Raw genomic sequence first — 23751 nt, 5'->3', positions numbered from 1 at the left:
AAATATGCATATTTGTATGTTTGGGGGCAATTTTCTTTTTTTTTCATTGTCAAAACTCATTTTTCCGAAACAAGGGGTGATACACGTGTATTATGGTGCAGAAAAGGTATACATCTCTTGTGATTTTGGCGCCGAATCTCGCAGACGTACGCCATCGCTAAAGACGGCTCTACTTGCAAACTAGATATTATGGCGGCACTGCAAATCATAAACAGGGAATAAAAAACGTGAAAATAAGAGATATAGTACTACACATAGTTACCAGTACCGATAGGATGGGGCGTTGAGGTGTGCAGCGAAGGATTAGTGTTTATTCCTCCGCCAACGTAATAACAGTAACTTAAACAAAAATTACCATGACGTATGCAGCGAATTTTTGACATGACATCCAGTTGAAAAAATATGCACATTCTCATCTCAAAAATGAATTGAAACGCATTCCGTATATGTGAAAGTCAGTATATGTTTCTATTCGGATTCTACGTACCTAATCACTTTTTGTATCGTCGTGCAAAATCATGTCAATTTATAGTGAGTCCATCGTCAAATAAAGTGATCACAGACTGAGGCACGTTATGCCGCCATCTGAGAGCGTTCTCCCTGGTAGCTGCTAACAATTACGCAATGAGGCACTGATTCAGGCTCATATTGAAAGCGTCTATGTTATCATGCAGAAAGCGTGTGAACCTAGAAATTATGAGTTACGAAAGAAACTTGGCTGATCCTCTCCCTTTCGTGGCCTACGATGCATATTTTTACTTAGAGAAGCAGTTTACCTATTGATTGCTGTTGGAAAATAAGGTAGGTCTTCCGAACTCAACATTGGATAAACAGCACTTCATATTAATTTTGCGAAAAATAATGTGGCGGCGACGACTGAAAATGTCTGCACCAGCTGCAACATAAATTTACACACCCAGCTGAGATTATCGGATGGCTTCTCCGTAGAACAGCAAACACTGTGTCCGTCTTATGATCGATGTGTTTATCGATAACACCAATCCTTTGCACTCGGAATTATTGCGGTTTATTTGGTTCTATTCAGAGCCGGACAAGTGGCGATAATTATAATCAAAACGCGCTATTTGGGCAAATATTATTTATAAATCATTTATTTACCTAGCTCGTTTATTAAACCACTCTTTTTCAAGGATGGGAATTGAGCCGAGCGCTTTTGACTGCTAGGTTACTGGGTATCTTGGTCGACAATTTGCTCAATTTATTTACGTTTTATTTGTTTGTTATTTGTCGTCGGTAGGCCCTATATTTACACTTTCGCCGTCAGTTTTGTTTACAAATTATTTTATATATTTATATAGGTTTTGTTCGTATGTCTATGTATGTATTTAATCAATGATATTGTATTGAGTATATTAACCTATCTTCATATTCAACTTCTGACTTTATTTGGTGATTTTCCCTGATTCTGTTATGCTATTGTTTATTTTGTTTGTTTTTCTGCTGTGTATTTGAAATATCAGTATTTTATAAATTATTTACCGTTCTGAATAAATTAGTTTTCGGGTTTATAAGATTTATCCTGTGCATCGAATATTCGCCGAACTATATATATATATATATATATATATATATATATATATATATATATATATATATATATATATATATATATATATATATATATATATATATACGTGTGTGTGTGTATGTAAGTATGTATGTATGTATATGTGTATATATACATAAATATATATGATATATATACACACACACACATATATATATATATATATAAATATATATAAATATATATATATATATATATATATATATATATATATATATATATATATATATATATATATATATATATATATATATATATAAGGGTTTCTTCAGCAGCGATTATAATATCCTTCAAATATGATTTGGAAGTTTCCATGGTGAAAGTCGTATCATGCTGTTAATATTTGATAAGAAAGTGTGATTAACTCTAATGGTTGTCAAGGAAACGGATTACATTGCCTTGTTGTTATCGATCTTTGAGCAAATCCAGGGTACGGCCGCGGCAAAATGCATATGAACTGTCTTCCCGTAAGCAATCATTAAATACCATCGAAACTGAAATATTAAACATTTGCGTAACTTTCCTTATGAAAACAGTCAGCCATTTCTTGCGGAGTCAAGAAAGAAAACCAGGGGTCACTGTGCAAATTTTGCAAAAGAAACCAATTATTCTATGCACTGTGACTGATATTTGAAGGTCAAAATAGCGCAAAATAGTGCTAAATCTATGCCAGAAAAATTAAACTTTCGATTTTCACAAATTAAACGATGAATACTTAATTCACTCCTTTAGCTTTGCAATTACCCCCAGAAGCGGTAAAACAGGAATGATTTGTTAACAATTTAGAATCTTAGTATATCTGTCCCCGAGGTGCATTTTACCACAATATCGCGTTACCTCGGTATGCGTGTGAGGGGGTATTATGATACAAGACGTGCAACATTGTCACGTGACAGCTCGTGATGCGCAACAGGATGCTCATCTTTGACAGGTCCGGGTTATCTATCAAATGACAATACGCGTATCGTCAGATGACTGGTTATTAATTGATCCCGATAAAACTGAGACATGTTAAAATATAACCGAATAACATGCTATAACTGACTGGTGTGAATCCAGGAGTCTCACAACATTGCAACGTCCATGAATTGAAGGATTTGTTGGGGAAATTGTGTGTGTGTGTGCCTATAAAAGGTAGGAGATTTTTATCTAAAATCTGCTCTGGTTTTGAGGTCTTGGGTTGTTTGACGAAGGAAACGCATTCAGTAGATCATTGCCTCTGTTGACTTTCAAAGATGTAGGTTTGACTGATTTTGGCTGATCTTTGAATTAGCAACATTGTTTACCATTGAATTGGTACATAACTCACCCTTAGGAAAATATGAACCTGCGGAAGTTTGGCACTTAATACATGAACTGCAATTCACCAGGTTTTCCAAAACTCAATTCCCGTTTGTGTTTTGAATGAGAAAAAAAATGACGTTGCCATCACCGAAATTGCAACCAAATAACACCAAGCGTTTTCCTCTCTTTTCCTTATCCGTCAACAACTTTGAATCATTCTGTGAGTCATGTGACAAATGTGCTATGCTGTCATCAGAATATATAGCAAGATGTTTTCTACAAGCCAGAATTAACTATATATGATTCTAAGGGGTAGAATTATTTGTCTGGTGAATTTGAATTCCGGCCTGCCTACTTGGAAAATGAATATATCAAGTAGTATACCCTCTCCTTATCGATCCCTTATCGGCCTCTTCTGAACAGAATAAGTATACGTGTTGTTAAAAAAAACGCACGAAGAACGATAGAGTGAGGTTGGGAAAATTATGGGAAAAATGACAATATACACGAATCTTGGGATGGCGTAAACGGTTTTTCGACCGTTGCTGTTCTCGTTAATATGGCCAATGAGAAATTATTGTTATTTCCTGTTACCATGGCTAGATCACAAACATTAAGCATTCTCACACGCGAAACAGTACAATTCGAAATAGCATAGGAATCACACGAGATAACGCGTTGATCACATCGGCACGCCATCCATGATCGATCATTGCAAACATTCGCAAGGAGTTAAGCTACCAGATGATCTCTTGGGTAACGGATGTTAGCCTAACAGCTGTCGGTCAATTTTTCTACGTCAATCTCTTGTTTTTTCTCGATGCATGGCCTTGTTCATAGCATAGCATAATAATGGGAGCATCTCTCAATATTTCTCTTTACGCAACCTACGAATTCTTTATACTCTTCTTTATTACCTATTTTGTCGGATGTCCTCCCCGAAACTTGAAGACTTCAAAACGCAATGCGGACTTTTAAATTAAGTATGCCCTGGTCTCTGTACAGGCACTTTTTACCGAATATATATTAAGGTTATTAAGTCGACTGCCCGAGATGCCATATATTTTAAAAGTCTCTCTGTAGCTATCTTTCCCTCTCCGCGTCATTGTTGATTTTTATCTTTCTGTCTCCTCATTCATCTTAGCTTTTTTGTATTATCCTTTTAAACTTTTTTTCCTTGTTTCAGTCAATTATAAGCCTCCTATCATAGTCTCAACATCTTCATCCACCAGCTAATAGTCTCAACATCTCACCCTCTGGCTATTTCCGTCACTCGCCTTCGTCTCAACCATATCCCGGTAGGCCGGATTACAGTAGAAATCATATTTCATGGCCGGCGGAACTGCCAAGTCATATTCAACTAATTTTGCTGAATTACGTGTGAATGTTTACTCAAATAATACAAAGATTATGGGCTCTGTTTCGTAACACTGCCGCGAATTAGTCTAGAATTGATTTGGAAGCCTGGAAGCCCATCGTTCTCACATTTAGTTCCATTCTTACAGTGACTACTCATATTGCTATCATCCCCTGGTCCTCATTTTACTGTACTATTATCTGATTAATTGTCATGGAAAAGAAAGATTGAAACAAGCCTGTGCCGTTACATACTATTTTCCAAGGAAAGAGATGAGGTAAAATATAAATAACAACTTTCAAAGTGCGATAGCTTCCAAATTTGACTGCAATTGCACTGCGTTATATTCTTTGTCCGATAGGATGTTTCAATAAAACTGAGACACGAGAAGAGATATGTATATGCAAATAGATACACCGATAGCATTTAATCGGAGAAACAGATCGTCAGATAGATAATAATAATAATAATTTATTTGTAAAGCGACAAACTCCACAGAAAAAGTGATCACAGCCGCTAAAAGATACATTACAATAAGAAAATGGATAACTAGATAGATAGATAGATAGATAGATAGATAGATAGATAGATAGATAGATAGATAGATAGATAGATAGATAGATAGATAGATAGATAGATAGATAGATAGATAGATAGATAGATAGATATACAGGTTGAAATCAAGGGCTACAGTCAATTTGGCCAAACACTTCCCTCGTGTTCAAGTTAAACGGGGATGATGCGGTAGCTCAAGTATAATCCTTTCGACGTGCTCAACTACTGATTCGTAAAAGCTAAGTTATCTGCGACAGATGACACTGAAGTACTTGAGAACGAGACAACACTAAGCCTACACACGGTGATCCACTTAAAAAAAGACACAGATGTGTTGTTTCGTCTATTTATTCAAGGCTTAGCGAAGTCATTATACCTGTGCACCAACGCAAACACTGTACCGCCAACTAACGCCGCCAAATTCCGCCAGGATGCAAGATACTTGACCCGACGATTGAGGAAATGCCACAATTTCTATTCAACAAGGGTATCGGGGAACAATAAACAATTACATTGAAATGCCTCGACACCAAAGGCGGTGGTTTTGAAAGCCTATTAGTCATGTCATAGATTTATGAATCAGAAGAAAAGTGCTTTGAACCTTATGAAGTATGTATAGGTTTAGCAGAAAAATGAATTTTAATGTCTCGTTATATCTGCATCTTGCTTTCGTCATTCTACAATACATCAGTGCCTCTCTCTCTCTCCTTCTTTGACATGGTGTAGGCAATTGCCACCTACCGAAGTTTCAGCAAATTGCCAAGAGTGCACTTGTCAACATTGCCCTCAAACGGAATTTAAATGTCGCTCATGTAGAGATTGGATGCAGTAGTTGAGATTCCTCGAGTAGCTCCACTTTCGTCTGCAACACTTCTCAGAATCTTCTTTCACTTCTTTCACTTCACAACGACACGACTTCCGTTTCGTGTAGGGCGACGTAATTTCCTTTATTCTATTCTAAAATTGCTGTACAGCGCAATGTTGATAATATGCGAGTTTATTCAGGATAAGGTGTGTGTTGGTAATTTTTACGACGCGTGACTTCATAAAGAGGCATTCATAATAAGTGGGGCAGAGTACAGTTAGGTTAAAGTTTCTGCGACATAAGGCGGACATCGGCCTCAATAGGGTGACGTGTTTATTGGGCGGATCAATACTGGATGAGGGGACTTCATTATGTGAAGTAGTCGACTCCGATGAGTACTCAGCTAGTCACTGAACAATAGTGGATGTTTGTACTCAGCTAGTCACTGCACAATAGTGGAGGTTTGTCTCTGATAAACAGCACTGGCCGAGTAGTTAACGAGAAAAAAACACTTGAGAGATATTTTTAGCTATTTTTGATAGGCTGTCGGGCTTTAGCCCATATAGAAACAACATTAACCAGTTTTCTAGTGACATTGATGTGTTAGAGTCGGTGGTTGGTTGATTGATTGATTTATTTGTTTGTTTGTTTGTTTGTTTGTTTGTTTGCTATTTTACCGAAAAACGTGCTTCAATGAGGAGTTGGACTGTTTGGTTCAAATATTTCCAGAAATATTACATATATTCCACTTTTGTAGCGACAGAGCCGAATATTTTGTACTAAATATGGTTATCCAGCAAACGTAGTCTGTAGAGCCACGACCAGAAAGTGTCCTGTAGATTCAAAAAGCAAGCAAATAACGACTGACAAACAACTCTGAAATTTTAGTCACGTTAAGTTGGCCATTAGCCTAAAGTTCTACAAATTGAATACACATACCTGCAACACTGCCAGTGTACTTAACAGCCATGACTAACTATGAAGAAGGGGAACGGTCATGAACTTGAATACCTTTTTGATTTGAGGTCATCGGTCCAGTTCTGACAAGAATTGGAACACACATGTTTTCGGAGAATGCGCTGAAGGAAGTTTCACTTTGCATTCGACGAACTTCTGGCACTGTCAATTGTTACTTATCGCCGTTCAGTGAGTAGTGATCTTTGTGACAACGTCAATTTCTTGAGCATATATCATGCGTCTGACATACACAAGGCCGGAGCATGTATATTTACTGCGCTGATAAAGAGACATGTATGAGAAAGACTGGTGATTAAATCGTTCAGATCAGGACAAAAGGGGTGTGTTTCCAAACTTCCGCATGACTGTCTATATCATGGACACTGTGTTCACCCTTTTTTCGGGTTCGTTCGGAAATCTTCAAAAAGGGTGATCCCCGGAAAACATTGAAGATAACGCCAATGTACGTAGGTCCACACGAAATTATTGGTGACCTGAACAGTGAACTTCTTGCCAATGTCATCATATCGCTGCGTGCCACACTTTCTTCATCTGTGCTAGGACAATTTTGTCGTTTCTATTTATCATGTCGGTAGTTGGCTCCTTTGAGCCTCTAGAGTAAAATAAAACAAAAACAAAACAAAAACAAAACAATAAAATAATAGTAAAATGTAACGGAAACAAAATGATCGTTTTGGACCAAATGGCTCCTATGACACACAAGAACTATGTCGGTACGACCGTCACAACTGACAGGGGATATATTGCTACCAAAACATCACTTTGATCGCATCGTCATTTAATTAGGTTATGTCAGACTAATCCCCCCAACACAACAAAATCCCTGATCATACTGATTAAGAAATATTTACGCAGGTTACAATGTTACCGTCGGGTCACAGTACGGTAGTCGTGTTTGGCAAGTGCCGCAGGTACTGTAGGCCAGCGAACAACATTATTTCATTTTGTCATACTTAATAACTTCTCAGGGATAGTGGCGGTGATTCCGGCAGTGGTCACGAAAGGATAAATACAATTGGTGAAGCGCCACATGTACAGGGAGACAGTGTAACTGTTGTAGTTACGATGTGGTGATGGAAGGAACTACAAGGAGACGAAATTCCCCATTTCTTTTGGCTGTTATTTAGGGTTTAACGGATTACAAAGTAATGTAAACGGCAGTAAATACTTTCATTTCATCAATTTTATTCTGCTTGTAAGCGTTGCCTAGTCGTGTTGCTTGATAAATCCTCTTCCTGGACATGTACGACCCCCTAGCAACGAACGATCAACTAACTTACAAGGACGCCGAAATACCTGCACTATCGCATCTGATCGCTAAATATGTGCGTAATTATGTCCCGGTATCTCAGGTAGAAAAAATGTAACCTTACTGAACGTATTGAGAGGCCAGCTGTATGGTCAACCTGATCATGTGATTTTTACAACTTTGGCCTAATGGTGATCAAGGTATCCATGAAATGCTGATGAAATGAGACGACCTATCAACTTGCTTCAGGAAAATATATCGACAAGTTTATTATAGTAGCACTGGTACTTCAATGAGGCTATGAAAACATTCATTTGAACTCCCTGTCAAAGTGTTTGCGTTTACCGTATGATTTATTTGCATCTGCTCTGAACAGAAATTCCACCACATAGCAGCTTAAGGTAGTTAGCGCCTCGAAAGTGAAAGACTTAAACTTTCGCTCACAACTTTCCTAAATGAAACGTTCAATTATTCTCTTACTCATTAACAATAACAATCGGCAGTCACCGCGCAAAGTGTGGAACTAGCGAAACATATTACCCAACATTTTGCCATATTTGAAATTCAAAATGGCGGACATATCTGTGTTAACTCTATGAGGGAAAATAAAATTTGTGATTTTCGGAAAAATTAATACTGTTAAAGTTTCTTTTTCTCCGAGAGCTTTAAAATGAGCCCCCACAAGTGGTAGCTCAGAAAAGAATTGTAGAAATTTGAGAGTCCGAATGTCTGTCCCCGAGGCGCGGTCTATCTTAATTACAGGAGTTCTGGTCATTTCTGAGTCGACGTGGCCACATCGTGGGTGAAAAATGGCGTCTGCCCGACGACAGAATTATTCACCTTTCGCAAATCTCGAAAACATGTCACATAAGGAGACCATGCTCGTGCCTTGACATCCTCTACATACCCTGGTAGCTTGAAAACAAATCACGGGAAGTGGGCGTTGACGAGACGTTCGTGCGGTTATTGCAGCCGCCATTTGATTGTATTGTCGCGTCAACTCCAGTCTCTGTACCCATCTATTCCTTTACTAAACCACTGGTCGCTCACATCAGCTGACATGTTAACGCGGTCCTTACTTGCCGAGGTCTATCAATTTACCGCAAAATACGTTACAAATATGTTAATGCCCGCCTTTGTTTCCTATTGAATATTTATTCTCCTGAAACAATTTATTCTCTGCTTAATCGCATCAGGAATATAGATCTTTGACTCATTTTTTTTCCTGCAAAATGTAATGTCATGTTTTTATTCAAAGACTTCAGCGTGATTTATCCCCTCATATGCCATTAGGAGAATAGTGCGCCATCTCGCGGCGACCGGATTATACTATCTATGTATGTATGTATGTATGTATGTATGTATGTATGTATGTATGTATGTATGTATGTATGTATGTATGTATGTATATGTATGTATGTATGTATGTATGTATGTATGTATGTATGTATGTATGTATCTATGTATGTATGTATGTATGTATGTATGTATGTATGTATGTATGTATGTATGTATGTATGTATGTATGTATTACACCGAGATGGATGATACATCAACTTTCAATATCATGCCATTAAAAAGCTGAAACACATGAAATGCAAGACATATAGAAAACAAAATTTTTCATTAATATGAACATCGACCTGAACGCCTATTGGAAGCTGAGCTGCATAGTATCAGCTGATCGATACGATCATTATATTTCGCTAGTAGTACATCATTCAAATGCAAACGATATCAAAAGAGTTCAACAATGTCATTTATACGTTTACATTTCATAAATAATTGAGTCTATACATTTAATTTTCGATGGCTTCTTGAGAAGAGCATTTGTGAAACCGAATTTTGTCAACCAAAATGCACACAATATTTGGAGAAACATGATAAATACTTTAACAGGTTATGTCCAGAAAACTACTGAATTTTGCGACTCATTTTCTCTTGACTTCTTTATCTTTCAGTGACAAAAAAAATCTAAAAATGTGGGAATAAAATTATTAAGTGTATTGGTCGCCCTCTAAGGTGACTCTTGTTGAAACCCGGGACTTTGGAACACTAAGTGTGAATGGCTGCGCACAATGCAATACTGATAAAATGAAAAATTATTGTCAGTGTTAGGTATGACAAACCCTCTCAAAAAGTTTTCTTGCAACTTTTTTCTTGTTTTTTGAACTTCAGGTTTTAGTATCAGCCAGACGGAACCATGGGAAGCGGAAGTTCTTCTGCAGACAAGGCTGAGGTCAAATGGGTTGAATCACAGTAAGCTTTGTTTGTGTTTGTTTGTTTGCTTGTATGTGTGTTTATTTCTGTGTTTTCTGTGTTTTTAATTTACTGGAGACTTTTCCATGATACATACAAAGTACCCACATCATCCAATTTTTTAAAAAAATATTGCAGCATAGAAACGCTGTGTAGTCTGAGGTTAATCATTATTTTTTTTTTGCTTGACGAACGAATGGTTCTAGAAGTGATGCCTGAACATTTGTTACCATAGTTACAAGCAGTCGAGGGCAAAAAAAAGCCAAAAAGAGAGCACCTTGTACGTAGTACCGTGCATAATACCTATGCTGGACAGACTTTGCAGTCTTACACATGGGTTCTTGATCGTTTTCTTTCAACAGGGGGATGCAAGCAGAACCTGGAATGGAGAGAGAAGACTCTCCCCATCCTTACAACATGTATGGTCTTCGACAACCACCGCCAATGACGCCTCCCCCGAAGACCAGTAGCACCGTACGCTCATCTCAGCGACCGACGTCGACTGCGCTGAAGGACAACTGCGCTCTCTGCCTCACCAACCCGTCGGAGTCCTACTGCACCGACTGCGGCGTGCAGATGTGCCAGCCGTGCGTGGGACACCACGAGGACGCCAACCTGCTGAAGAAACACCGCCTGATCACCTTCGAGAAGTACAAGCTGGAGAAGGCGACCATCGACCAGTACGTGAAGTCCCTCATCTGCCACGTGCACGCCGGGAACGAGCTGACCTACTACTGCAGCACCTGCAGCATCCCGATCTGCATGGTGTGCGCCGAGTACAACCACACCAAACCGCAGCACCAGCACAAGACGCTGATCGCCGGCAAGGAGAAGAAGAAGACCGAGCTGCAGGAGGTGCTGAAGGAGAGCGAGAGCCGGCAGCGGGAGTTGACGGCCCTGAGGGCGACGGTCACCGACGAACAGCAGAGCACCGTCGAGCGAGGGCAGGTGACAGCCAGCCTGGTGAGAGAGCACACGGAACAGCTGACCTACCGGCTGCAGCAGATGATCGGTCAACTGCAGATGCACGGCCAGAACCTTGAGAAGCAAGTGTTGCAGTGGCAAGAGACGAACTCTCGCTACCTGAACGACAAGAAGAACGAGATCAACAGACAGCTGACGAAGATCGACTACGAGATGGAGAAGACTCGAAATATGGTAAATTCCAGCAACGATATTGGGTTTCTCCTGTCAGTGAACAAGTACATAGCCAGACTGAAGCTTCACAACGGCAGAGGGATAGGTCTCGATGCGCTGACTGAGTACGACTTCGTCCCCAACGAGGTGATCATCGAATCTATGCCAATCAACGTGGTGGGTAAACTCGACAAGGCGAACCATGAGCCAGAGAAGGGCATGAAAACATTTCCCGGCGGTTCCACGCCAGGCGGTAAACAGTCCCACTCCCGCCTCGAATCCCAAACCTCCCGCCCGAACACAACCCAGTTCAACGGATATGCCGGGACGAAAGCATCCCAGATGAACGGCTGGTCCTTGAACGATGAGGAACGAAAGGTTCTGGAGGCAGGCCTGCGACCCAACACGATGGCCTCTGTTGCTAGCAGAGAGCGACCCTCCTCCAAGGCTTCGGGCCATGGAAACAGCAGAGCTAGCACGAGAGCCTCTTCTAAAAGCAGACCTGCTACAGGAGCATCCAATCGCGGGGATGCAAAACCACCAGTTGACAGGCCAACAGTGGAGGCGTGGTAACAATCTTTAAGCTGTATGATCTTTTGACAATCACCTCATAACAGGCAGAAAAAGACTGACTTCAAGGGAATTATCAGTATTTTTCCTCTGACTTCTTTTTATCCGTCCACTTTCATTTAAAAATGCTTCGCAGAATTTAAAAGGAATCGCTCACAACACACTGCGGTTGTAATTTATAACGGAAGTCTCACCCCGTGTAGCAACCGATGAATTTCAAATCAAACAAATTACTGTGATAAAGATAGTCCGACGATAAAATATGACACCATAGATAGATAGATAGATAGATAGATAGATAGATAGATAGATAGATAGATAGATAGATAGATAGATAGATAGATAGATAGATAGATAGATAGATAGATAGATAGATAGATAGATAGATAGATAGATAGATAGATAGATAGATAGATAGATAGATAGATAGATAGATAGATAGATAGATAGATAGATAGATAGATAGATAGATAGATAGATAGATAGATAGATAGATAGATAGATAGATAGATAGATAGATAGATAGATAGATAGATAGATAGATAGATAGATAGATAGATAGATAGATAGATAGATAGATAGATAGATAGATAGATAGATAGATAGATAGATAGATAGATAGATAGGGAGAAAGAGGTAGATATCCATATGTATGTATCTATGTATATTCGTCGCAATAGTGCAAACAAAAAAGGAAGGTGAAAATGTATTCAATCCATGTCATATACTCCATGCTTGAATTAAATTCAACAGGACAACAAACGAGCAACACATTATAAAGTTTAGCTTTCTTAACAATGGGAGGAAATGAACAGAGGCTATATAGATAAATAACGGATAGAGAATTGAGGAGACAGACAGATTGAAGATTAATTTGGTGGGCGCAAAGAAATGTACAGGAGTATATTCTCGATAGATAAACAGATAGACAACAATAGACTAATAGCCATCAGATTATGGTTGGAAAGGCAGATGAGACAGCTAGATATATTTTAGACAAATGGACAGGCAGACAGACATATGGATTATAGTGTAAAATAGACTGATTGATTGATTGATTGATCGTTCGATTATATGTCAGACTGATCTATGGCTGTAGACACGTATAATATTAATAGCGCATTTACGCAATCTTACGTGTATTTGAATTCATAGCAAACAATGTCGATCGTTGTTAAGTTGTACATACTCAAGTTTTGTAAATATACAATTTAAGTGTAGCCTATACATGACATCGAATTCTATTCTATCATATGAGGTCATATCCGGTCAAGTGCGTATTCAAATTTCCAGCTGACGGGCAACGTGTGCTTGCCACGTGCACTGCACTTTACTTTGCAGACGACGACGTTGCTTTGCCCGTCACTTGGGAACGACAACGTCGTGGGTCACGTGACTAGATCACGTGATTGATATTGAAGAATACATGTTGTTGTTTTTTTAAAGTAAAGTGTAGTATGTCATGATTTCGATATTGGCGTTATTCTTTATCTTTCTTTTCACTTTTTTGTCGAGCATTTCAGCACGGGAGCAAAACGTTTTGCATAAATACGTGGGAAAAAACTTGACCGTGAGGTTTTGACTCAATTTTAATCGTTAACTTATATATTCGAGGGAATTATATCGACTGCCGTTTGGCGCACAAGAGGTCCATCTCTTTCCACCATTTTCACGCAATGGCACGGAGGACACTATAGCAAACAGGGTCACGAACATTCAGGGAACTCCTGCCACGTTTCGTATCACGTCACCAACGAATTGTGAATTTCTTAGATAAAGGCAAGTGTGGCATCATGAGAAATAAGAAATATCATTTACTTTTCTTGTCTCAAGTCCAAATGATAAGCATCTCGAAAATGTTGGGGTTTTCAAACAAAATTTGCTCAATCATTGTGCAAGTAAATCGTCAAGTAATCTTATCGGTATATGAGAATAAATCTCACAGATCATCAAAGAAGAGCTTGAATCGAAGTTCTGAATTACTTCCGTAAAAAACAATATTCTAACTTCAGAATACCCATTCGGCGAGTGTAACCAAGTGGGTTAAATCTTCATTCAGTTTTATTCGCAGATTAAAGGCGTCGAAAACACGTTTTGTCTGCACATTTCACATTCACTGACTGAGCCAAAAATGAAGAGCGGAAAAGAATCGTTATATATATCAAGAGGCTAAAAATCTGTTCCCAGAAACACTATGCCTTTGAGAACAGAGTTGTAGCAACTGACACGAAATCTGCTGATCAAGTACTGGACCTTGAAACATTACGCGCTTTGCTTTGGCGTAAAATTAAGCAAAGCTACCTAGCATCTCGTATGGATAAGGTCAGCTTCGGCCCTCGCCTCGGAAATATTCTCGTTCGATACCGATTCATTTGGTTCACCCTGGAATGTTTTCACAGGTAACCACGGAGATCAAGTTGTAATATTTTGTTGTCGTGCGGGCAGAGCTCCCTTAATTCACCTTAAGCCTCGACAGAGCATGTGTTTTTGACGTTCAAACGAATATGTCCCCGGGGTAGGGGATCATCCCTTACTGTCTTTGCTTTAATTTTACGAGCGGGATATCCCATGTGGCTTACGGTCAACATGCTGCAGCCACTAGTTGTAGCCAATTCGTGCATGTAATGTCCGACTTCTTAAATATTTACTCAGCGGTAACCCTTGTTTAATCTTTCGCGGACTCTGTGCACGTTCAATTGAAACACGCTGACAGGGGTTATATATCATGTCGGTGTGGGTTTTGGAATATTATGACTTGTCAGGGGGTGCAACATTGCAGACGAAAGCGTTCACCTGGCCCTGGACGGAATCTACTTTCTGTTTGTAAAACAAAGGGACAGTTGTCCACCAGTAAATCGTTTCATTGTCCATTTTCGTAATCATAAGGCGTCTCAAGACGGCATTCTGAAAGCAAGTATAAAAGAGACGGGAAATATATCGAAGACAAAGACGCCAAGGCTCTTTTTGAATCCCCCAACGTTTTCCTCACCTGTGTATGTTTGTCAGAATTCTCTCTGCCAAGGATGCTTCCCCCGTTTCTAAAGCTTAGCGCGCAGTGAGAGACTATTTTTTCAGAATTGTGCGATCTGGCTGATACGGGACGACTTGCCAGCGTGGCGAACAGACAGGTAAGCAACGCCATCACAAATCAGTATCTTCTTTTCCCGAGTTTTGTGACCTGATAGACATCATCACTTATAAGTGATATTTGAGAAACCGTCCCCTCTTTCTCGAAGCAGAAATTGTGAGCTGATTTTCAAGTGTATGACTTGAACGGGAAAATTGCGTGGCGCTACATCACAGAAGAACAAACAAGTACATTCGATAGGATTGTCGACTACAGTAGCAAAAATGAAAGTACCAAAAACCAACAATTATTTTGAAGCAGCGATATGCACAATCAGTCAACTTATCGTCGATTTTTTTCAAAGCAAACCGTTCAGAGAATGACATACCCGATGTCGATTCCGAGGCACAAACGCGTCGCCGAGAAATGATTTGCGAATCAAACTATTGACGTGGCAGTGAAAAAACACGAGTCCGAGCTCAAGTTAAGGCTTACTGCGCGCTCCGTCCTACCAAAGATTCATATCGCCCTACCGCCTGATCACTCGTGAGGGGTACAAACCCTTCATCGCATCAGTCTTCAGGAGTAAAGAAGCTTTATCAAGGACGCAAAGTATTCTTACTCGATGTAATTCGACAGTTTTACTTCCTCGTACGTTCAAAAGAAGGATGCATCGGCATAATCGGGGTTTCCTCTTTTCACTTGAACATTATGATGATATTCCCGTCAACTCGAAAAGCGAATATGTCACAACAATTACAAATTTGCAGGTTCTTTTCTCCGCCGTTGACTCGCTGCGTATGTTTTGAACCACACGAACGAACCAAGCCATCCCGTGATTGCTGTTTGTTTAAAAATTTGAAGTGTGGTAGTGTGAGGTCAGATGGCAGAAATCGATTACCTGGGGAACCGACTCGGGGCAGGACGGTGGGAGTTGCCGTGAACAGTGATTCTTAAAAATGTCGATCAGTGGGAGAAAGTTTCCTTTATTCGATTTCACAAATTTTTGAATGTAGTAGATCACATCGCCTTGTTCAAAACCAAACAGGTTAGGGAAAGACACCGGCGCATTTCGTCATCTTTTTAAAATTCTGATGTTTTGAATAGCAAAAGTAAGTTTTGTCCTGTGTTTTGCCAGTAAGGCTAGAATCTGCATGGAATTTGCCTCATTAGTCTGTTTTTCATTTAAATGTCGACAAGATGTTTTCATGTTAGATCTTGGGCAAGCGGTTGTATATCTTATCTTCGCTATACGGAGAAAATGTGTAGGGCCAATCATAAACTTGTGTCATTTCAATGACGTCACCGAATTTGAATAAGTTAATGATAATCTTATCACATAAAAGGGGAAAAACTACAAGTGAAAAATTGAAGGAAAGAAAAAATCCTTTCAAATGACCGGCAGGGTTTAGTGATATACTCAACACCGGACCGTAAAGTTCTCGAGGAAAACGAATGAATAGTTTTTACAGGTTAGTCAAATCGCTCAAATCTTTGCCAAACGTCCATTTCCGCCCTTAAGTACTACATACGTCATAAATCACCATGCATTCCACCAGAAATGTTTTCCTACTTTTTGTCCTTTTTGTTCGGTTGTTTGACGGGATAACTCTAATCGAACCACGATAGTGATGGTGAGGGGAGACGCAGAGACAGTCTCGTTGAAACAAGAAACCATTGCCGTGTTTTCAATTTCCTCGTCTCAACGTCATGCGTCACAAAGTTGAGCACATCCGTCTGTACAACACACAGCAAATCGTGAACCGACAAAAAAAGGCGAATACTTGACTAAAATAAAAGCATAACTCATTATCGATTTCCGATACGCTTTCCGACCCAAATTATCGACCTTTTAACCCCATCAAGGCAGATAGTGTTCAGGCATCCATGATATGATATCAACAACAATTTATATGAATGTGAAATGTGACACGGCTGTTAATCCTGATTTACGATTTTATCGTTTCATTGGGATTATAAAATTATTTGATAAACTGCTGATTTTGGTTTATCCGTGTCGCCATGCTATTAGCATTTTAAAGGGCAGGGAATTAATTTCGTGTCAGTTGTCCATGGCGTGTGATTGCTCGTCTTGTCAGTGTGCCTTGGTGAACCGTTGTTGTTGTTTTTTGTGGTTTTTTTTCACTACTTATCGTCGCCTGAATAAGCGCAACAGCCCTCAATCCATTACAGAGGGACGGTTCCCATGGAGACTAGGCCACAATATTTTGACACGGTAAACATTAAAATGTGGGCGGCATGAAATGAAACGTGCTTGTCTGTTCTGCGGTTCCAAACTTTCCTCTCTTTTGAAAACGTCTGCAAGCATTTGAGGAGAAAAAAAGAAAAAGATTTCGCATCCTTTGACTGAAATTTTCCCATTCCATGTATTACCATCTCGCTAATTTGTTGGGCCTGTTTTTCGGGAACACATGAAACACATGCTGTTGACAACTCCATTATTTATCGGCGTTTGTGTCAGTGTTGCCAGTGGAGACAGACTTTATGGCAACCATGAATACAACTTATACGCGAGAATTACACCTGTCACGCTCTAAACCAGGGGAAGCTTTACAGAAATAAAACTCGCTGCCAAAGAAAAAACAATGTTACCATTTTCAACGAGACGTGATGAGCGCTTGAACGACTTGCGATGGCTATAAAATTGTCGTCACGCGTATTAGAAAATTTCCGTTCATTTATGAACTCGATGCACTTGAAAATGAAAAAAAAGTTTTGCTTCTTATCATCGCGCTCTTTGTGGCTGTTTTGGAAAGTTCATTTTTTTGCGCCTTGAAGTCAAACTTAAGGTGACTGCAGACATATACCGCAGCCTTCTAAATCTCCAAAGATGGAGCGAATATATTCTCGTCAGGAAAACATTCTGGCAAACCATTTCCGTGATTCGAGCCAACCAAATACTGCTGTAGAACATTGGGCCCCTGCATCCTACAGACGTTAGTTCCGTCTTTCAGGGTGAACCTTCAAAGAGATATGGTCGTACCTGAGTCATCGATTCAAGGGAAGTCAGTTCGTGAAATTCGCAGAATGAACAGACATTCCGTTCGATTAACTCAGAGAGGGAGGGGGTGTTGATTTTCATGCCGATGGTGTTACAGGACACGAGATCAGGATATGGCTTGGCCACTCGAGTGATCGAAAAATTCGAGTCATAAAACGTCCCGTAGTTTGCACGGCTCGTACAACTCGCACAATATGTGAATTCTTGGCATAGTCGCCATCACCATGACATCGCAGGGCCTGTACGTGTTTATTGCTTAGTCTCTACCAATCACAGAGTTCTGCACGTAGTAATTCTCTCAATTAAAAAATACAGGTTGCGATGTGTTCTAAGCATGCAATGTAAATGGAATTAAATGCAAGCCGAGTGACCGTTCACCCGAAATTGTCAAACATTCCATTTCTGCCATTTATATTAGGCAAGAATTCATGGTTTTGGTCGCTTATTAATCTGCCAGGTCAATAAAGCTGCGACGGCAATAACAGGTTAGTTTGCACAATTTTGACAGGTCTAGGCGAACGGGGTGAAATGCAAGAAGGTCAGCTGATGTAAACGATAAAAGAAAAATGCTAAGCGACATTCAAAGCAAATGCACTGCAGTGCTCCCATCAATAAACTTACACAAATAACTTTAATCGTCGCCATGTGTTCGGACGGCGAACAAGGGTACGGCAGTAAATGAGAGTTCTAGGAAAAGACGCGGTGGCGGATTTGAACTTGAAACTGCTCCAACACCAAATTTGCATAACAGATACTCAGGAAATCACGCCCTCACGTTGGATCCATGATACATCACTATTATATCGTCTGTCGAGTCGAAAGTTTATTCGATTAAATTGTTATTTCATTCAATGTTCTCACCCAGCAATATTATAGTATGAGAGAAAACACTTCGAGATATTAATTAATCCAGTCTTTTCCGTACTTGGGCAATGGATATCAAGGTAGTTGGCGCCTCGAAAGTGAAAGACTTAAACTTTTGCTCAAACTTTCCTCAAGGAATCTTTAAACCATTCTCTTTCAAAATCAATAATAAAAATCGGGGGTCACCGTGCAAATTTTGGCACTAGGGAAACAAATTACTTAAGATTTACCGATATTTAAAATTCAAAATGGCCGCCATCGCTGTGTTAACTCTATGGAGAAAAAATAAAATTTTCGAATTTCGAAAAACTAAGCCGGTGAAAAGTTTTCGTACACCAAGAGCTTTAAAATGAACCGCCACAAGTGGTATTTCAGAAAAGAATTGTAAAAGTTTCAGAGTCCAAATTTGTGTCCTCGAGGCGCGTTCTATACCTTAAAACTTCCAAATATATAAGCACTGCAATATTGGTGTCCGGCCCCAGTGAAGCAAATCAGGGGGTAATGCTCCGACAATATTCGCCCAGACAAAACAACGTTGCCTCGACATCAGAAATATCCCACTATTTAACATCCCGTTCGTGTTAATCGGATTAAAATACGCAGACGATACAATGGTAAATTAGAAAGCCATGCATTCAGGGATTATCCTGCTTATAACGGCAAACTGCTCAGGCTTAGCGACATATTGTGAGTGTGAAAGTACGACAGCGTGCTGGGACAGTAATGAGATTATAACCAGAATGAAAACAAATCATTGGTTCAGACAGATACAAAAAGCGATGTATGCTCATCTGTTTGGACATCGTGCACTGAAAATTTGTACATAAATGTGTCGAAAATATAGATCGAGAGAAATACGCGCAAAAAAAGTATATGCCATGCACGTTTTAATACGCAATAAGATAAACGCAGCATGCTGACGTGTTCATCAAACTCCGTTATGTGGTAATGTCCACACTCACTCCAATACAGTGACCCTGGAGGTATTCTGCGACTCCAATATGTGTACTTAGTGTTGATCGTTTTTCACAGCGCTGTTCATGATTTTTTTAAACAAAAATGCATTTCATGTTTTGATGAATAACTGAATGAATGTGCTGCTCTGTGAATCAAATGCAATGCCGTGACGAACGCATTCGTTGGCGGGTTCAAATTTAGAGGTTGTAGCCATTATCACAATAATTACGAATTTTTTATTGTGTTCCTTACAGATATCTCGAAGTTAAAGACCAACTCCGACAAAATCAAACATGGGTAGCGGAAGTTCAAAAAACAAGGTCTTAAGGGTTGAGTCAAGGTATGATATGTCCATCAAATATGTATGCTGATTGGTTGAGTTGTCGCTGGTAAATTACGAGACGATGAATGAAATTAAAAATGCCCGAATGACGCCAAACTGCCCGCTATACTGTCGTGTAAATTTATTTAATCAACCATCGATATATTTTAACTGTACAGTGCTATCTCTACCATATCCATCCATGATAAAGTGTGTTGCTGAATTTACTGCATATAGAAGAGGTTACAACTGTGTAAATCTTAAGGTAGCATGTGCCTCGGGGACAGATATTCGTGGCTCTCAATTTTCAAAATTCGTTTCTGATCTACCATTTCTGGGGGATCATTTTAAAGCTTTTGGTGAAAGAAAAAATTCATCTTAATGGTTTTTCGGAAATAGAAAATTTTATTTTCCCCATAGCGTTAACATAGTGGTGACTGCCATTTTGAATTCCAGATATCAGTAAATGTAAAGTAATGTAATTTTGCTTCTCTAACACAGAACTTTGCACGGCGAACCCTGATTTTTATCTTGATTTGGCTAGAAAATATGTCTGAAAGCTTCAATGAGGAAAGTTTGAGCAAAAGTTTTAATCTTTCACTTTCGAGGCACATACTACATTAAAATGATATTCTGGTTGTTTCGCTTTTGTACTTAATCTCCGCAGGGAGATACAGGCTGACGCAGACGTCGACTTACTACCGCCCCCGGAGCCGATGAGAGCTACCCCTCTATATAACGTAAACAGACCCTCGAGAGCTACACCCAACAACGTTAACACGCCCGGACCACCGCCCACTCCTCAGCCCACGATACCCGCCAAGGACTACTGCGCCTTCTGTATGAGGAAAGCGGCCGAGTACTACTGCACAGACTGCGGTATGATCATCTGCCCGGACTGCAGCAAGCACCACGACAACGCCGACATCCTCCGCCGGCACACGCTGATCCTCCTGGGCGAGTACAAGGAGAAGAAGCAGACGCTGCAGCAGTACGTGAAGCCGCTGATATGCCCCGTGCACGAGGGCAACGAGCTCACCTTCTACTGCGGCACGTGCAGCGTGCCCATCTGCATGGTGTGCGCCGAGTACAACCACATGCGACCCCAGCACCAGCACAAGACCTTGCTCGCCGGCGTGGACAAGAGGCGCCGCGACTTGGAAGAGCAGGTGAGGAGGCTCCGGACTCGGCAGAAAGGACTACGCACGGCCAAGGAGCAACTGGCCGATGACGTCAAGAACGCCGACGAAAAGAGCCAGATGACGTCATCGCTGATCAAGGAACACACCCAGCAGCTGATCTACAGGCTGCAGCAGGTGATAGACCAGCTTCGTCTCCATGGCGACAGCTTGATAAACGAGGTGGAGCAGAAAACGAAAGCAAAGGCCACTGCTGCCGAAGAGAAGTACGAAGAGATCGACGACTACTTTGCCAAACTACAGCTTGAAGAGCAGGAAGTCGATAAGTTGGTTAAGAACAGCAACGACATCGGATTTCTGCTCCTGGTGAACCAGCGGCTGCACCAGTTGAAGAAAGCGACAAACGAAGACATCAACGTGGAAGCACCCTCCGACATCGTCTTCATCCCCAACGAAGTCGTCGTCGAGGCGATGCCGCTCGGGCTCGTCGGCGCCCTGGAAGAGGTGTCACTCGCGAACGTAAAGGGCGCCAGAAAATCTCACTTCTACGAGTGGCAGTTCGGCGGCAGCAAGATCAAATCTCGCGAGAACACGCCTAATGTCTACAGACGAGGGAAAGCGACGTATCTCAACCAGTGGCCGCCGCAGAACAAACCGGAGGAGAAGATCCTCAACACGAGACCGAGCACGACTTATTCGAACAGCGACAACGACTACAAACCCCCTGAGAAGATGCCTCTCATGGAACTCAATGAGGAAAATGATTGGTAGATGTCAGTTTACCTTCCTTTTGCGGCAAGTCAGAAACCCATAGCACATGACTTGTTGAAATATTAAGAAGTATGCGAACTGTGGTCCCCGAAATCAGGACAATATATATCCATTGACAGTCCCACCGACAGCCAGTGCGTGTGTCACATGTCCGTATTAACAACTGTCATTGTGCCAAGCGGTACGCCCAATGCTTCGGGGACAACGAAACTCGATGGAAGAGTAGCTTACCCAAAGCCCAACACCTTTCTTCAGAACGCTATCCGCACCTAGCTATACCCTGCGTGATTGCGGGCATTATCATCCGTCCCATATAACTATTTAAAACAATATACACATCTAACATACACATTTACTTTAATCATCTTTCCACCGTTTTAATCAAAAGTGTAAAAAAGCAGATAAAACCTATAACCACGAAGAATTTCATCAAGACACTGAGACATACCTCAGCTATGATCCTTAAATCAAAATGTCATCATGAGACATTTAACAAAATTGGTTTCATTAATAGCGCAAGAGAGTGCACCGCTCAGCAACCTTGATGTCCGTCGAACATTTTTACTTGGTAAACATTTTGAAAATCATCGACAATTTATGAACGCGGAGACTATCCTGATAACTTTTGTTATAATATTTATGAAAACACGACCCTGTAAATGTATATAAAAAGAGAAGAGAAGGCTGTATCGCAAAGGTTTATAATTATTGTCCTCGACGACGTTGGTAAAACGATAACTATACCTCATTTAACTCCATTACACATTATAAATATTACAAGATAAAATGTGAATATATAAACATACATGTAAGTGAATATCGCTTTGTATATGCCAGTCAACTTATAACCATATCTAAATTAGCTCTATTGGATATTATAAATAACATTAAACGTACAAATATCAAGACATATGAAAACTTATTATAAACGCCATTACAGTTTTTTCATTTGTCTTTCTATAACAAGCAGTGATCACAATAATTCATTTCGAAGAAATATAATGAGTTAAGATAGGAGGCACCTGGAAATTGAAAGACTTTTCTCAAAGTGAAACTTTCCACAGGGGAAATTTAAGACATTGTCTTTTGAGATAAAGCGGTGGGTTCACCTCGCGAAGTTTAGGACTAGAGAAATAAATTATCGAGTATTCCACGGACAATTGAAATTCAACCGATTGCCGCCGTCCTTGTGTTAACTCTCTGCCGAAAAAAAGTGAATTTTCGATTTCAGCAAAACTAATCCGGTGAAAACTTTACTTAGCCAACAGCTTCACAATGAGTCCCCTCAAGGGATAGGACATAGATAAAGAAACTGCCAGTTACTGACACAACGTTCTGTACACCTTTTGTCAGAAAGTGTAATGTCACATTTTTGGATAACTGGGAAAGATTTGTCAAAACGAAAGTGCAGATTTTAGAAATTTACAACTGTCAATAAAATACACAATTGCATTCCATTTATATTAAATAGGAAAGTCAACATGTCTTTTTTAACGACTTTCTGCCAGAGTTTGCTTGATGACAGCCTGTCCCCTCCAGAGTTGAATTAATGGAAATAGTAATGCTGCCTAGATTTGAAGGTATTCCTAAATAAGACGAGATACAATGAATGCTTGTTTGCCACCAAACGTAAATAATGTATATAAGCCGGTCTACTAATATATAATATAATGTAATATACTTCTTAATACCTTGACGTTGTGTAACTCAGTTCATATATATGTTGTACATAATTTCTTTGCTATATATTGTTTGTCATAAATTTTATTTCTGTAAATGTATCGACTAATCTGTGATATATTGTAAAATAAACATTTTACTACTGTA

General features: G+C 40.0%; 2 protein-coding genes across 3 annotated transcripts; both read left to right on the top strand.

The window, feature by feature from the left end:
- Positions 1–2651: 2651 nt before the first annotated feature.
- On the top strand, positions 2652–12088 carry LOC139125384 (B-box type zinc finger protein ncl-1-like). The gene is made up of 3 exons (XM_070691475.1): positions 2652–2722; positions 9995–10075; positions 10438–12088. Exons 2-3 carry the CDS (start codon positions 10020–10022, stop codon positions 11783–11785), a joined length of 1404 nt encoding a protein of 467 aa, XP_070547576.1. The 5' UTR covers positions 2652–2722; positions 9995–10019; the 3' UTR covers positions 11786–12088.
- Positions 12089–14829: 2741 nt separating this feature from the next.
- On the top strand, positions 14830–23751 carry LOC139129730 (E3 ubiquitin-protein ligase TRIM45-like). 2 transcript variants are annotated; one of them, XM_070695412.1, is made up of 3 exons: positions 14830–14910; positions 19947–20032; positions 20682–23751. In XM_070695412.1, exons 2-3 carry the CDS (start codon positions 19986–19988, stop codon positions 21922–21924), a joined length of 1290 nt encoding a protein of 429 aa, XP_070551513.1. In that variant the 5' UTR covers positions 14830–14910; positions 19947–19985; the 3' UTR covers positions 21925–23751. The 2 variants fall into 2 exon arrangements, with proteins under 2 accessions (XP_070551513.1, XP_070551514.1); XM_070695413.1 differs by lacking the exon at positions 14830–14910 and adding an exon at positions 16213–16321.

This window comes from Ptychodera flava, chromosome 3 (genome assembly GCF_041260155.1).
Source record: "Ptychodera flava strain L36383 chromosome 3, AS_Pfla_20210202, whole genome shotgun sequence".
Taxonomy (NCBI): Eukaryota; Metazoa; Hemichordata; class Enteropneusta; family Ptychoderidae; genus Ptychodera; species Ptychodera flava.
This window is presented reverse-complemented; position numbering and strand designations above follow the sequence as displayed.